At 39.3% G+C, this 13,129-nt stretch overlaps 1 protein-coding gene across 3 annotated transcripts in view; it reads left to right on the top strand.

Annotated features, from left to right (window-relative positions):
- The window catches only part of ELOVL7 (ELOVL fatty acid elongase 7), a 31,400-nt gene extending 23,697 nt beyond the window's left edge, over positions 1-7,703 (top strand). For all 3 annotated transcript variants that reach the window (XM_054054687.1, XM_054054686.1, XM_054054688.1), the window contains 3 exons: positions 1,645-1,750; positions 4,547-4,683; positions 5,898-7,703. In XM_054054687.1, coding sequence (XP_053910662.1) covers positions 1,645-1,750; positions 4,547-4,683; positions 5,898-6,101 — 447 coding nt within the window. In that variant the 3' untranslated portion in view covers positions 6,102-7,703. The remainder of the gene's footprint in view (positions 1-1,644; positions 1,751-4,546; positions 4,684-5,897) is intronic.
- The last annotated feature ends 5,426 nt before the right edge of the window (positions 7,704-13,129 follow it).

The following is a 13,129-nucleotide window of genomic DNA, read 5'->3' as shown; positions in this document are numbered from 1 at the left end:
GTGGGGGCATAAATTGTTTTTTATTTATCTCTCCAGTCTTCAATTACTGGAATACCATCAAGGTGTTTAACCCTATTATCTTTTCTCATCTTATTGCCCATTACACTGTCACTCATTGATTATCAGGAAAAATGTTAACAAGGGAACACACCTATAAAAATTTAGGAAGCCCTGATAAATTGTCTGTTTAACAGCTCAATACACTAACCTGTTGTGCTGTGCCAGTGCTTGTCTCAGCACTGCAGATAAAAAGAAAATATTGCTCACGCTGAATTTTTTTTTTTTCCACATAATCTTCAGATTTTATCTTCCACATTTGGAATATTTTTATCAGTAGTGCTGAATGCAGCATAAGCTGGTGTACCTACCTGCTCTAGATTCCTCAGTATGCCTTTGGGGTCATAACTTTACCTATGTTTTATATCAGGCTGGCACTCTAATCTGTTTCAAAGAAAGTCTGGGTAGGAATGCATTGAAGCAGAATGTAGACTTCACTTGCCATCTGCCTTCACCTCTTCCCTTCACCAACACCTAGTAGGGTTGGTTTAGCTGTTCTCAAACGAGCTTCTGAGTGTTAGAATCAGCTGCAGCGTCATTTGCCCTATTCTGTGGTGATTCAGGAGCTGACTCATGAGCAGTTAGGATATTCTACACCCTTGGAGCAAAGGAAGCCATCTAGCTTTCATCTGCAAATACTCATGATTCAACACTGGAAGATTTTACTGATAGACCCAAATGGTATATGGTAATGGAAGAGCCAGGAATGCTAAAACTGGAAAAGCCTGACAAGTTTAGTCTTCTATTCTACCTACTGGTTAGGCTGCTCCTTTTTAATTAGTCTTGGGCCTGAAAATTTATTTTTTAAATAAATTGTTTGTTTGAACCCACCCAGTCAACTACCTGTTTCTCAGCAGCTTTTTGGTTTTATTGCTAAAGTAATTTCTTAGCTGTATTAAAGTCAGCTGTTTCAAAAGGTTTTCCCTGGCACACCAGACTTCTTTTCTTCTGTGTTCCTTCGCTTGCTGTCTAATCCTCTTGCATGCCCTTTGCATGACCTGACTTCTTGCACAGTTTTCTTGCTCTGTCTTCCCTTAGCATTTCTCTCTGTCTGTCTTTTAAAATATGGCCTGCCAATGCTGATTAAGAATACCTATATATATACTGTCCAATTTCGCCGTTTTCCAAAAGTAGCTAAGTCAGCATTCAAAATAAAGCGCTATTTATCTAACTGAATATTTCCTACTGTCCATCTGTCACTAGTCCTTTGGTTAATTTTCTCAAATGGCCTTGCCTTAGTAGTTTGGAGGACATAAAATCTGATGCTTCTAGATACATCTCAGCCCAAGCAAGTTTGTCTTATGCTGTCTGTTGCACACTCAGGTGATGGCTCAACTTTGTACATTTTCTTTCAAAGCTTGCCCTGGCTTTTGAAACTCCACAGGTGGATTTTACATACTGGTTTAATTATTTTTTTTAAACTAATCAGCATATCCAGAGCCTCAATTTTACTCTCCCAAGATTACGATTGTGAAGAATTTTTAAATGTATAGTAATAAGCAACCAGCACTGATGCATACAGTTTTCTTAAGAATACTGAGCTTGATTATCTACTGTAACGTTCTGTTTATTAAAAATCTGTTTCAGATATTTTTTGTGCTGCGTAAGAAAAACAACCAAGTTACATTCCTGCATGTCTTTCATCATTCCATCATGCCATGGACCTGGTGGTTTGGAGTCAAATTTGCTGCAGGTAGTGGAGAGAGAGTTTAAGTTGTAGATACCTTCTGGTAGTAAAGTTAACTATGACAGACAAAAATATTTGAAGAACAGAATTAAAAATCTTGCAAACATCAATGTTTGTCAGTGTAGATGTCTGCAGCATTTCATGGAACATCTGAGATCACTATAATTATTTAGATGGGTGGGGACTACTCATTTTTCCTATTTGACAGCGTTTTGTGCAGCGTTGGCTTCTCGTAGAGGGGGAGGAAAGGTCCAGAGGAGAGAGCTATACATAAAAAAAAGAACATGATCATGTGAAAGAGATATGATAGAAAATCAGAAGTGCTGGGGGATACATATGAGGTAGATACTCTGTTGAAACTACTTGAAAGCCATTTGTCCCCTTGAAATGTAAGAACTGAGTTGGAGGGAAGGACCGTGTTCTCATTTTTTTTGCCTGTTTAACTGCAACGAAGCCTAAATAATTTCTTATATTTACAAGCTTTAGATATCTTAACATCTAATTTATATTTACATCTAATGCTTTGGCTTTCACAAAACTACAGAAATATTTTCTGGACCTTAAGTTATTACAAAAACCTATTTGAATTGTAATGAACTGAAAGTCTCCATCCACTTCTAGCTTACCTTCACTTTCTCTTTCCCTGCTCTGTATGTCTATGCATGCATCTTCCTATGTTATTTTATTAGTGTGTACCACAAATAAATCTAACTTACCATGAGAGTAACCTGATAAGCACAGAGTGGAGAAACACACACTCACTCCATAGTCCGTCTCTAGGCGGTTGTGGAATTTTTTAGGAGTTTCTACCAAGACATAGGTTTGTTTTGTACATATTTCTTCACTCATATTCTCTGGCATGGTTTTCTCTCCCAGAAAATTTGCAGCTAATTGACGAAGACAACCTTTGCCAATCTGTTAGTATCTTTTTTTTATGAATCCAAAAATAAGACCAAGCAGTCTAGTAGATTTGTATTCAGACTTTTTTGAACATGTCCAGTGTGCAGATTTTCCTAGTTCATGAAAGGATATATTGCTGCTCTATTTGTTGAATTTCTGATATTAGGAAGCTGGTGACTTGATTGTGTCTTTCTCAAATGCTGCTGAGTAACTGGTGTTTAAGTTAATGATGAAACTGTGAGTGGTTTTCTCAGCATACAGTTCAACGTGTTTACAGATTTGCAGGAAGAAAAGTCCTCCAGCCACTAACAGCCCCTCTTTTTCAACCTTGAAAAGTTTCCATTTAATGTTGACTAATTTTCTACCTTTTATCTGAACATAGATCAGTATACCAGCTACAGGCTTCTGATTTTGCATTAGATCCAAGTTTCCTGTGTGATAATTTGATAAATACTTTCAGCAAAGTGTGCAAGAACTGTTTTGTCCTTTAATAATAATAGTTGCTCATACTCATGCAGAGCTATGTTATTTCTACAACTCTATTGCTTATCCTTATACTAATCTTTCCAAATATCGTTCTGTTTGATAACTTAAATTTTTCCAAGAATTTCAGTCCTGCTGATGATTGTCTTGTATTCAGTTTCATCACTGTCCGCCCTTTTAAATACTGGCATTAATCAAATTTTCAACCTATTTGTAAAAGAGCAGTGGGTTTGAATGGAGGTGCTGATTTTTCTCTGATCTGATATTAACAGAAAATTGTAAAATTATGCTTATGTATCGTGTTGCTTTTTGTAGCATATTTTTGTAGTCTTGATTAGGTTTTTTCCTCTGCTTTAACTATTTATTTTTTTGTTTGAATATTCACACTGCAAGCCAAAAAAAAGTATGTACATTTGAACTGTAAGAACACTCAAATTATTTTTTGAAATACAAATAGCTAAGTTTTAATGAAAGTTTGCAATCACAGCTGGAGAAGTTGCGATCTATCAACCTGGAAGATTAGTGTGAGCTTCTAAAATCACAAAACACATTTCATTTTCAACTTGAACAATGCTTAATGAGAAAGGGTCTTTTTCTTCCTCACTATATCTGTGCTTTCATGTCATCTTATTTTCTTCCTGATGCTCAGTATTTTCATATTTCTTTTAAAAATGCTTTGTGGTCTGACAGTTCTTGGATAAGTTTTACTTATAGTTTCTTGTCTTCATTAAAGTAAAATTACTTTGAGCAGGATGATCTAACTCTGCAGTTGATCCGATGGAAAAGGAAGTATTTCCTTACTTGCTTTGTGGATTGTTCATATCTTACCAATTTCAGTCAGGAGTTTGCCCCAGATTGGGCTACTTTGCCTTATATTTCCCTTTTACTGTAAGTATGGTTTTGAGATGGACCATGGATTTGTGAGACCCTCACTTAGGGTCAGGATTCCAAAAACTTACTGACTGAAACCATGATTCTCTCCCTGGGAATCTGGAAATCTGTGTTGGGGAGAGAATTATTACTTATCCTCCAGAGCTTTGCAAATTTCATCATGATATCGAGAAAAGAGGCATAAAACAGGAGGAACATTGTTTTTACTAAATTCTCCGTGTCACCATCATGTGTACGTTTTAAAGAAAAAATAATGAACAACAGCAACAAAAAAAAACCAGAAAGAACAAAAGATTCCACTGAAACCTTTTACAGATAATTAGCTCGGTTAGGTTTTAATGCTGTTTTGAAAATGCCTGGAAATGCCTTAGGATTGGTGTCAACGAAATTCAGGTTAAATACCTACAGGGTTTTGTTGTTTTTGTTGTATCTGCTTTTCCTACCCTGACTCAAAAGAAATTATTAGGATCTAAGGTACTTTTAAAATACCTGATGCAATAATACTACTATGTTTTGGTTTTTATGCAGGTGGTTTAGGAACCTTCCATGCTTTGGTAAACTGTATTGTCCATGTTATCATGTACACTTATTATGGAATCTGTTCTTTGGGACCAGCCTATTATAAATATTTGTGGTGGAAAAAATACATGACAACTATACAACTTGTGAGTAACTTTGATATTAACACCTCTCAGAAAGCTGATTGTGGATAACACTGATTAAATGAAATACATTCGTGCTTTTAGCGATGTTCCTGTGTGTAGCGTAGAGTAAGTAAAAGAACAGTTGCGAGCTCCCCTCGGTTATATATTTAAATCTGCTGTTTTCAGACTTCACTATAATAACAGATTTAGACATCCGAACTTTTCAGTTATGCAGGTGCTTTATATTTACAAAACTCATTGCTGTTATAAAAAATTATTAGAATGTAATTTTACACCAAGGAAACATAATTAATGTACAGAATACACCTGTGACTAGTAGTAAAGAAAGGGAAAAAGAAATATTTCTTTAGTATTTCATGTCCGTTCTTTCACAGAAAATGTTTAGAGAATTTACCTAAGAGCATTGAAAAACATTCTTGAAGTAATTAAGTGTTTTAACAGCATTAGATTATTTTCTAAAGGTTACTGCTCTGAGTGTTTTCTTCATGCCTAGCTTTTTTAATAGCTGAGTTTTCAAAATTCACCTTCTGTCTGAAGTATTTGTTTAACCTGAGGAAGGATGCTGATGGAGGAGTGGAAGGAGCAGGGAGAAGCAGCCGTGGCTGACTGCTTGCGCGAGGTTGGATGCTAATAGAATAGTTCACATAACCACACATAACTCTGAACAATTTAGCTTGAATATTTACAACTTAAAGTCTTTTTGTCTTGGTGGTACAGTCAGTGGATTATTAACTTGGAGTCAGTGTGGAATTTTTTTTTTTATCTGCCATTAAATTGGTTTTGGGACCTGAAAACCTTTGTGTCACATGCTAGTCTGCAAGGAAAGTGGGAATTCATGTTCAGCAGTCCTATAGTGGTAAACTTTTCGGGGTTTTTTTCTGGCTAATTCCTTGAAAGGAGTCTCCCATTTGTCACAGCTCAAACACTCTTTTTTATTCTCTGAACTGGCCAGGGCAGACTCCCATTCTTCTAGTATGGGTTTCTCAGTACTGTTTGTAATCCAGTTTGTCCCAAGACTTCACTCTCTGAAAATGGTTTTCGATGCAGTAACATTTTGGGAGAGGGGCTCTAAAGGTGCATCTTTTTAATTTGAGAAAGTTTCTCCCAAACACACTTTCTGGTTTTCTTTATGCAAGATAGGCTGAATCTTTTAAACTTTTGTAGTTAGTTTGTTGTCTATTTTAAAAGCATTTCTCTTTGCCTTTTTCCTCCAGGTCCAGTTTATTATTGTTACAGGTCATATAGGACAAATCTACATCATGGATAATTGTCCGTACCAGTATCCAGTTTTCATGTTTATTATTTTGTTATACGGCTGTATCTTTTTAGTCTTGTTTCTCCACTTCTGGTACCATGCTTACACAAAAGGACGAAGACCACCAAAGATGTCAAGAAATGGGACCAGCAAAGATCAGTGAACAAACTCTTGTCTCTAAAACCAAAACAGCATATATGTCAAAGTGGAAACTTGCAGTACTTGACAATCAAGATATTTAGGTGCACACACTCCATAGTGTATGTTTTGTATTTTTTCTTCCAAAACAGAATTTGTATTTTTGCCATAAGTTATTTGGGATTCAGAATTTTCAAGGATGGGGGGAGCAGTGTGACTCTCTGATGAAAAAAAAAAAAAAAGGTGTTTTTTCAACAACTTGTTTGTGTTTATCCAATAAGAAATGAATGGGTAGATATTTATCTAGGAAGATGGCTGAAAATACAGATATTCATTGGGAAAACTAATATGTGTATGACAAGTACTGAGTACTTTGAACACAGATAAAAAATTACTTCACTTTAAATGTCAGAAATTTTTGAGACTGTCAGCTGCATTTTATTAAAAGAATGAATCTTCAGTAAGTACTGTTTATAGAATCTAAAGCTAATTATTAATATAGTTAAAGTGTAAACATTGTTACATGTGTTTACAAACTATATTGCTTTAAAGAAAGGAATGTATGTTAATCTGTCAAGGTATGGTGTTTCACTTGAAGATCATAGATTTCTGGATATACTGTGTTTCACTAAGATAACAATTCATTTCATGTTCTACTCTCTTGAACATTATTGTAAGTATCAGAAACCTACTAATTTGAGGATTATCTGAACACTTTCTGTGTAATGATTGAAACATCTTACTTATTTGTTCACCAAAGTAGCTTAGTATACTAATTATTCAATATATCTATGGATATATATTGATATCGGTAGCCTAAGCTCCTTAGGGGAGAAAAAATATCTTCTAATTCAGTAGCCAAAATCTTAGTCCTTAATCACGTTTTAATAAAACACTTTTTGATTGAAGTCTCCAGGTCACCAAACATGATTGTACTGCGCTCTGTTTTCTTCCATTCAGATTATCTACTGGAATCCAAGCTTAGGAAGATTTTCTGTTGTTTTTTTCAGGATTGTTTGTTTTTAACAACTCATGGTTAAAGTTTCTCCATTAATAGCACCAGTTACCTTGTCCTGAATGAGGGAAAAATATATACGCCATTCTGAGCTGTTGTGAGTAGGGCAAGTAGTGGTGACAGTCTGTGTAGAATTAACCAGTATGTTGGCAGATTGCTAGGGTCACACATGTATGGAAATCAAAGGACCTGGCTATTTGTATGCAAGTTGCATTTGTACTGTATGAATTTTATTAAGGAATTGGTGCATGCAATAGACTTGTAAATGAGGAATTTAAGGATGTTTAAATTAATGTTACCTGCAAAAGTACTGGGTTTTGTGTACACTACTAACAGAAAAGAAGTTTGTGATATTTGCTTTGTGCTTGATCTGTCTGTGAGATTTTTCAAAAACTGAAAACTTCAAGGCAGGTTTTAATTGCTTCCCTGTTGTACAATTCCGAGAAAGTAAATTTTGTTAAATGAATACTTTTATGGGGATACTGACATTCATGCTGCATTGTTCATGCTAAAAGTATTTAAACTTTGTCTTGGACACGATTTACATATTATTTCTTATGAGATTATATATATGACGTCTTTATAAAACAAATAAAAAAATATTATATTTTATCTTTCCACTGTTCCTTTGCTGTAGCTATCAACTATCATGGCAGATTGAAATTAGAATCATAGAATCATAGAGTCATAGAATCATAGAATGGTTTGAGTTGGAAGGGACCTTAAAGATCATATTATTCCAACCCCCCTGCCATGGGCAGGGACACCTCCCACTAGATCAGGCTGCTAGTGGAGACTGAGGCAAAAGATTTGTTGAGTACCTCAGCCGCCCTCTCATCTGTTGATATGAGGTCACCATTTTGATCTATCAGTGAGGATATACTTTCTTCAACCTTCCTTTTCTGATTGATGTACCTGTGGAAGCCCTTCTTGTCAGTCTTCACTTCCCTTGCCAAGTTCAGCTCCAGCTGCACTTTGGACTTCCTGACCCCACCCCGACATGACCAGGAAGCATCTCTGTATTCTTCCCAGGTTTCCTGTCCCTGCTTGCACTGTCTGTGCAGTTCCCTCTTGCTCTTCAGTTTGTCCAGCAGGTCTCAAAGCAGCCACGCTGGTCTCTTCCCTCTCCTGCCAGATTTCCTACATCTGGGAACTGAGTGCTCTTGCACTCTATGGAAAGCATCCTTAAGTATTTTCCAGCTCTGTTCTGCTCCTTTGTCCCTGAGGACCATATCCCAGTGGTCCTACCAAGTAACTCCTTGAAGAGATGGAATTCTGCTTTCCTGAACTTTAGGGTCCTGAGTATACTCCTTGCCTGTCTCATATCCGTCAGGACCTTGAACTCCACCAGTGTTGGCTCCCTGTCAGTGCATGTAGAGGGGTGCTTTAGCACAAAATCCAAGACAGATGGGGTTTGGATCAAGGGGGCACACACATTTTCAGTGGGAAATGCAATCACTGACTCTCAAATCCTGCCAGCCTGTATGCATGCCCTTGGCCTCCAAAGTAAGGGGGTCATTTCCTAAGAGCAGGAGACCTATTGCCATCTTCTCAGACAGCTGGAAGGATTTCCTTCTGGTTTTATTTTTAAACCTTGAATGGTGTCTGATTTTTATATAACAAGTTATTAAGATAGTGGGAAAACTTGGCTCATTTAGGCCTTCTTGAGCCTAAGGATTTCAACATGTTTGGATCTTTTGGGGAAAGACTGTAATAGCTAGTCTGTAGAATAAGCTGGATGATGCTATCTACATTCCACTTCTTCTAGAGGGAAGTAGGTATTGCTCTCTATTCTTGCAAATAACTCCTATGGTAATAGGGGAAGTCCTAGTCCTGGTCTCTGATTTTGCAATTATCACACACCCTTGCCATCTCCCAAATGTGCCTAGAGGAATCACAGAATCGTTTAGGTTGGAAAAGACCTCGAAGATCATCAAGTACAACTGTTCACCTAACACTACCAAGTCTATCACTAAACCATGTCCCTAAGCTTCACATCTAAGGTCCTTCAAGTACATCCAGGGATGTTGACTCACCCACTTTCCTGGGGAGCCTGGTCCAATGCTTGACAACCCTTACAGTGCCCTAATATTTCCTAATATACAGTCTAAACCTCCCCTCATGCAGCTTGAGGTCATTTCCTCCTGTCCTATCATTTATTACTTAGAAAAAAAGAGACCGATGCCCACCTTATTACAGTTTCTTTTCAGGTAGTTGTAGAAAGCAATAAGGTCTCCCCTCCAGCTTCTTTTCGCCAGACTGAATAGCCTCAGATCTCAGCTGTTCCTCATAAGATTTGTGCTCCAGACAATTAATCAGCTTTATTTTTCTTCTTTAGGTGCATTCCAGCAGCTCAATGTCTTTCTTGCAGTGAGGGGGCCAAAACTGAACACAGTATTTGAGGTGCAGCCTCACCAGCCCCAAGTTCTCGGCCATGCATGCACACTGTGGGCTCACATTCCACCGACTGTCGACCACCACTCTGAGGTCCTTTTGTGCTGAGCAGCTTTCCAGCCATTTGTCCCCAGAACTGTAGCATTGCATGGGGATGTTGTGACCCAAGTGCAGGACCCAGCACTTAGGCCTGTCATACAACTGACCTCAGCAAATCCATCTGTAAAGACTTCCTTCCCAGACAAACCAACATCCCTGCACAACTTGGTGTTATCCTACAGAATGCATCCTGCAGATGGGTATGAGGGGCCACACACTTGTTTGTTGGTTTGGGATTTAGATCTTCAGCTCATTCTTCAAACTCACTTGGGCTTAAGTAGAAGACAAGAATATAGATGGCAGCTTTACAGATAGATGGGTGCGGAACAGAAAGGAGACAGGCAAAATCTCCAAGTCCAGGAGTTGTATGGTAACCATCTGTCTCCAGAGTCAGTTGTTTGAGATTAAGAATTAATGAGCAGGAGCAGAAACTGGAAATGGCAATCATTTAGTGGTCTGTCAGCAAGTGCCATTTCGGATTTCTGCTGCACAACTTCCTACACACTGGTTTGGTTTTCTGTGAGTTATGAAGCATTTGAAGAAAGAGAGTGCATTGTTTCAGCGAGTTGTATGAACGTATCCTAACAGGCTGCATGTAGTGTAACTGAGCTAATGGCGTCAGTACAAAACTCCATCCTCCGACGCCCAACCTTGCAGCCTGTGAGAACCACACCGTCTTCATCTGCACCCTTATGTTCTTCCTACCTAAAAGCTGTGCCTCTTAGGTGCTGAAATGTATTATGTGTCAGAGCCATTTTCTCAGCTTGCTGGAAGTGTGAGGAATGCCTCAGCTTGCACAAACAGAAGGTACTATTTCTATCCTCAGTAAACCCCACCGTTAATTCAGGTATCCATAGTCAGGCTAGATTAAAAAAATCCATAGTATCTGAAGTTACGTACAAAAGTTATATGGAAGACAGAGCAGAGGATTCCCACTGCCAGTGACAGTCCCACATAGAGAACAATAGTCATGTTTGACATTAAGCAAGGGAGAGGGACTGGATATTTCCTCATGGGCAGTGAGTATAATGATGTCATAGCATTTAATGATATTGCAGTCACTGTAACTTATCCATGTTGCTACTTTTATATGAGATAATTAATGTTTTAATTGAGCAAAGTTTGTTCTTCACGGCTGTCATGGCTGCACCCTCAGCCTTACAAGAACTGGAGAGCTTCAGGAGACCTTCAGCCTGCAGCTAATGAAATTCAGGCACCGTTCAGAGGAGGTATCACTGAGATGTAGAAGCCTTGATACCACTACACCTGAGAAAAGTGATTGTAATTTTGCCTGACAATGTGGTGAGGCTTTACGTGGGCCACAGGGTTGAGACCTTCTCTTTCTGTGTATGAAACAAATGCACTAAAGGCTCCAGCAAACTCCTAGTTTTTAAAATTTTGTTAGAAAAAAATAATAAAGAAGAAAGGGCTCTTTAACAAGTGAAAACTTAATACGCAGCACAAGACTTTGAATGAAATCGTTGGGAAAGAAATGTTTTTTTGCTTACTGTGCCCTTGGCAGAATGGTATTTTCATCTCATCCTGCTGTCTGATCTACAAACTTTCAGGTTTACACTGGGTTGAATGAGCTGCATATGATGTTTCCTGGGTCCAGAGAAAAGTTGTCTTTTTTCTTTTACTTCTTACCCCAGGAAAAGAAGTGCAGCAGTCAGCAAATCATTAACATCACAGTGAGCATTTACTGATTGCGAGGGGGCTTGGGTTGAAAGTTTGTATTCAGAAGAATCAGGGAATTCCTTAGATTTGGTGGGAGAGGAACACTAGTAGCTACTCCACACCTAAGAATCTGAGCCCTGAAAACTGAGTTGTTTTCTTTTGTTGTTTTTGTTAAATTAATGAAAAGGCCGTGCTCCCTTTGTGAGAATTAATTGATTTGTTTTGCTGCAGCTGGTTTAGTGTTCAATTATCTTGTAATATAAATCTGTCTTGTATCAAGAGATAATACGCAATCTCCAGATATGAATAACCTGAAAAAATAAATACTCTCTTAAAGCTGCAAGAATTTATTGATATGCTTAATTGTGAAAGAATGATTTGTAAATGGTGAGATGGAATGTCAACTGCAATGTGTTAAAAAACAAGATTAACAACTATGATAACGAAGCTTGTCACCCAGAGTTGTTGAGATCAACCACACAGATATGGCCACACCTTAATGACTCTGGGTGGGATTGATCTCATCCACCCCTGGACATGCAATAAGGTGCCAGCAATAGGATGTGTTTGTCACTACGTGGAAAAATATGAATATGAAAACACTTGTGTGTATATAAAGTTCTCCGAAATCACTGTTTGGTAGAAGCACTGTGAAGATGAACCCCAAGCTTCTCCAGCGCTGTAAAAATTGCACCTGCATTAGTGGTTAAATTAAACTATTAAGAATAAGTTTCTTTATTCCATAGAATCATAGAATAGTTTGGGTTAGAAGGGACCTTAAAGATCATCTAGTTCCAACGCCCCTGCCATGGGCAGGAGGGACATGTCACTAGATCAGGCTGCTCAACCTGGCCTTTAACGCCTCCAGGCATGGGGCATCCACAGCTTCCCTGGGCAACCTGTGCCAGTGTCTCACCACCCTTATTGAGAAGAAATTCCTCCTTAGGTCTAGCCTTAATCTGCCCCTCTCCAGTTTATACCTATTCCCCCTATTCCTATTCCCACAAGCCTTTGTGAACAGTCCCTCTCCAGCTTTCCTGTAGCCCCTTCAGGTACTGGAAGCTCGTTATATGGTCTCCCCAAAGCCTTCTCTTCTCCGTAATGAACAACCCCAACTCTCTCAGCCTGTCCTCATAGGGAAGGTGCTCCCGCCCTCTGAGCATCTTTGTAGCCCTCCTCTGGACCCGTTCCAGCAGCTCCCTGTCCTTCTTATGTCGAGGATTCCAGAACGGGATACAGTATTCCAGATGAAGTCTCACAAGAGAGGAATAGAGGGGCAGCATCCCCCCCCTCGCCCTGCTGGCCACACTGCTTTTGATTTGGACACATTTGGCCTTCTGGGCTGTGAGCGCACATTGCCGGCTCATGTCGAGCAGAAGCTCTCATCGACCAGTACCCCCAAGTCCTTCTCTGCAGGGCTGCTCTCAAGCACACCATTCCCCATCCTGTACTGAACACGGGGATTGCCCCGAGCCACGTGTAGGAGGCTGCACTTGGCTTTGTTGAACCTCATGAGGTTCTCGCAGCTCTGCTTCTCCAGCCTGTCTCTGGTGCTAAAATGTAGTTGTCTCAGGTCAAGAGGTAACCTCAAGCAAGCCTTCAGACACGGTCGGGTAATCTGAAAAATAAACATTCTTTGAGGATTTACACGGTTTTTTTTTTTTTTTTTGTCTAAAACCAGCACACTTCCTCTGCTTTTGTAACACCCCCTGCTCCCAGCCCCGCCCCCGAGCGGCGGGCGGGTGGGCGGGCACAGGGACCGCCACAGCCCCCCTCACAGGGTAGTGGGCGGAGCTTCGACCTTTCTCGCCAATCAAGAGCGGTGCCTGCGCGTCACGTGACGCCGCATACAGCCAATCGGCGAAGGC

This window comes from Cuculus canorus, chromosome Z, assembly GCF_017976375.1.
Source record: "Cuculus canorus isolate bCucCan1 chromosome Z, bCucCan1.pri, whole genome shotgun sequence".
NCBI lineage: Eukaryota > Metazoa > Chordata > Aves > Cuculiformes > Cuculidae > Cuculus > Cuculus canorus.
The sequence above is the reverse complement of the archived record's forward strand: the minus strand, read 5'-3'. Positions and strand labels throughout refer to the sequence as shown.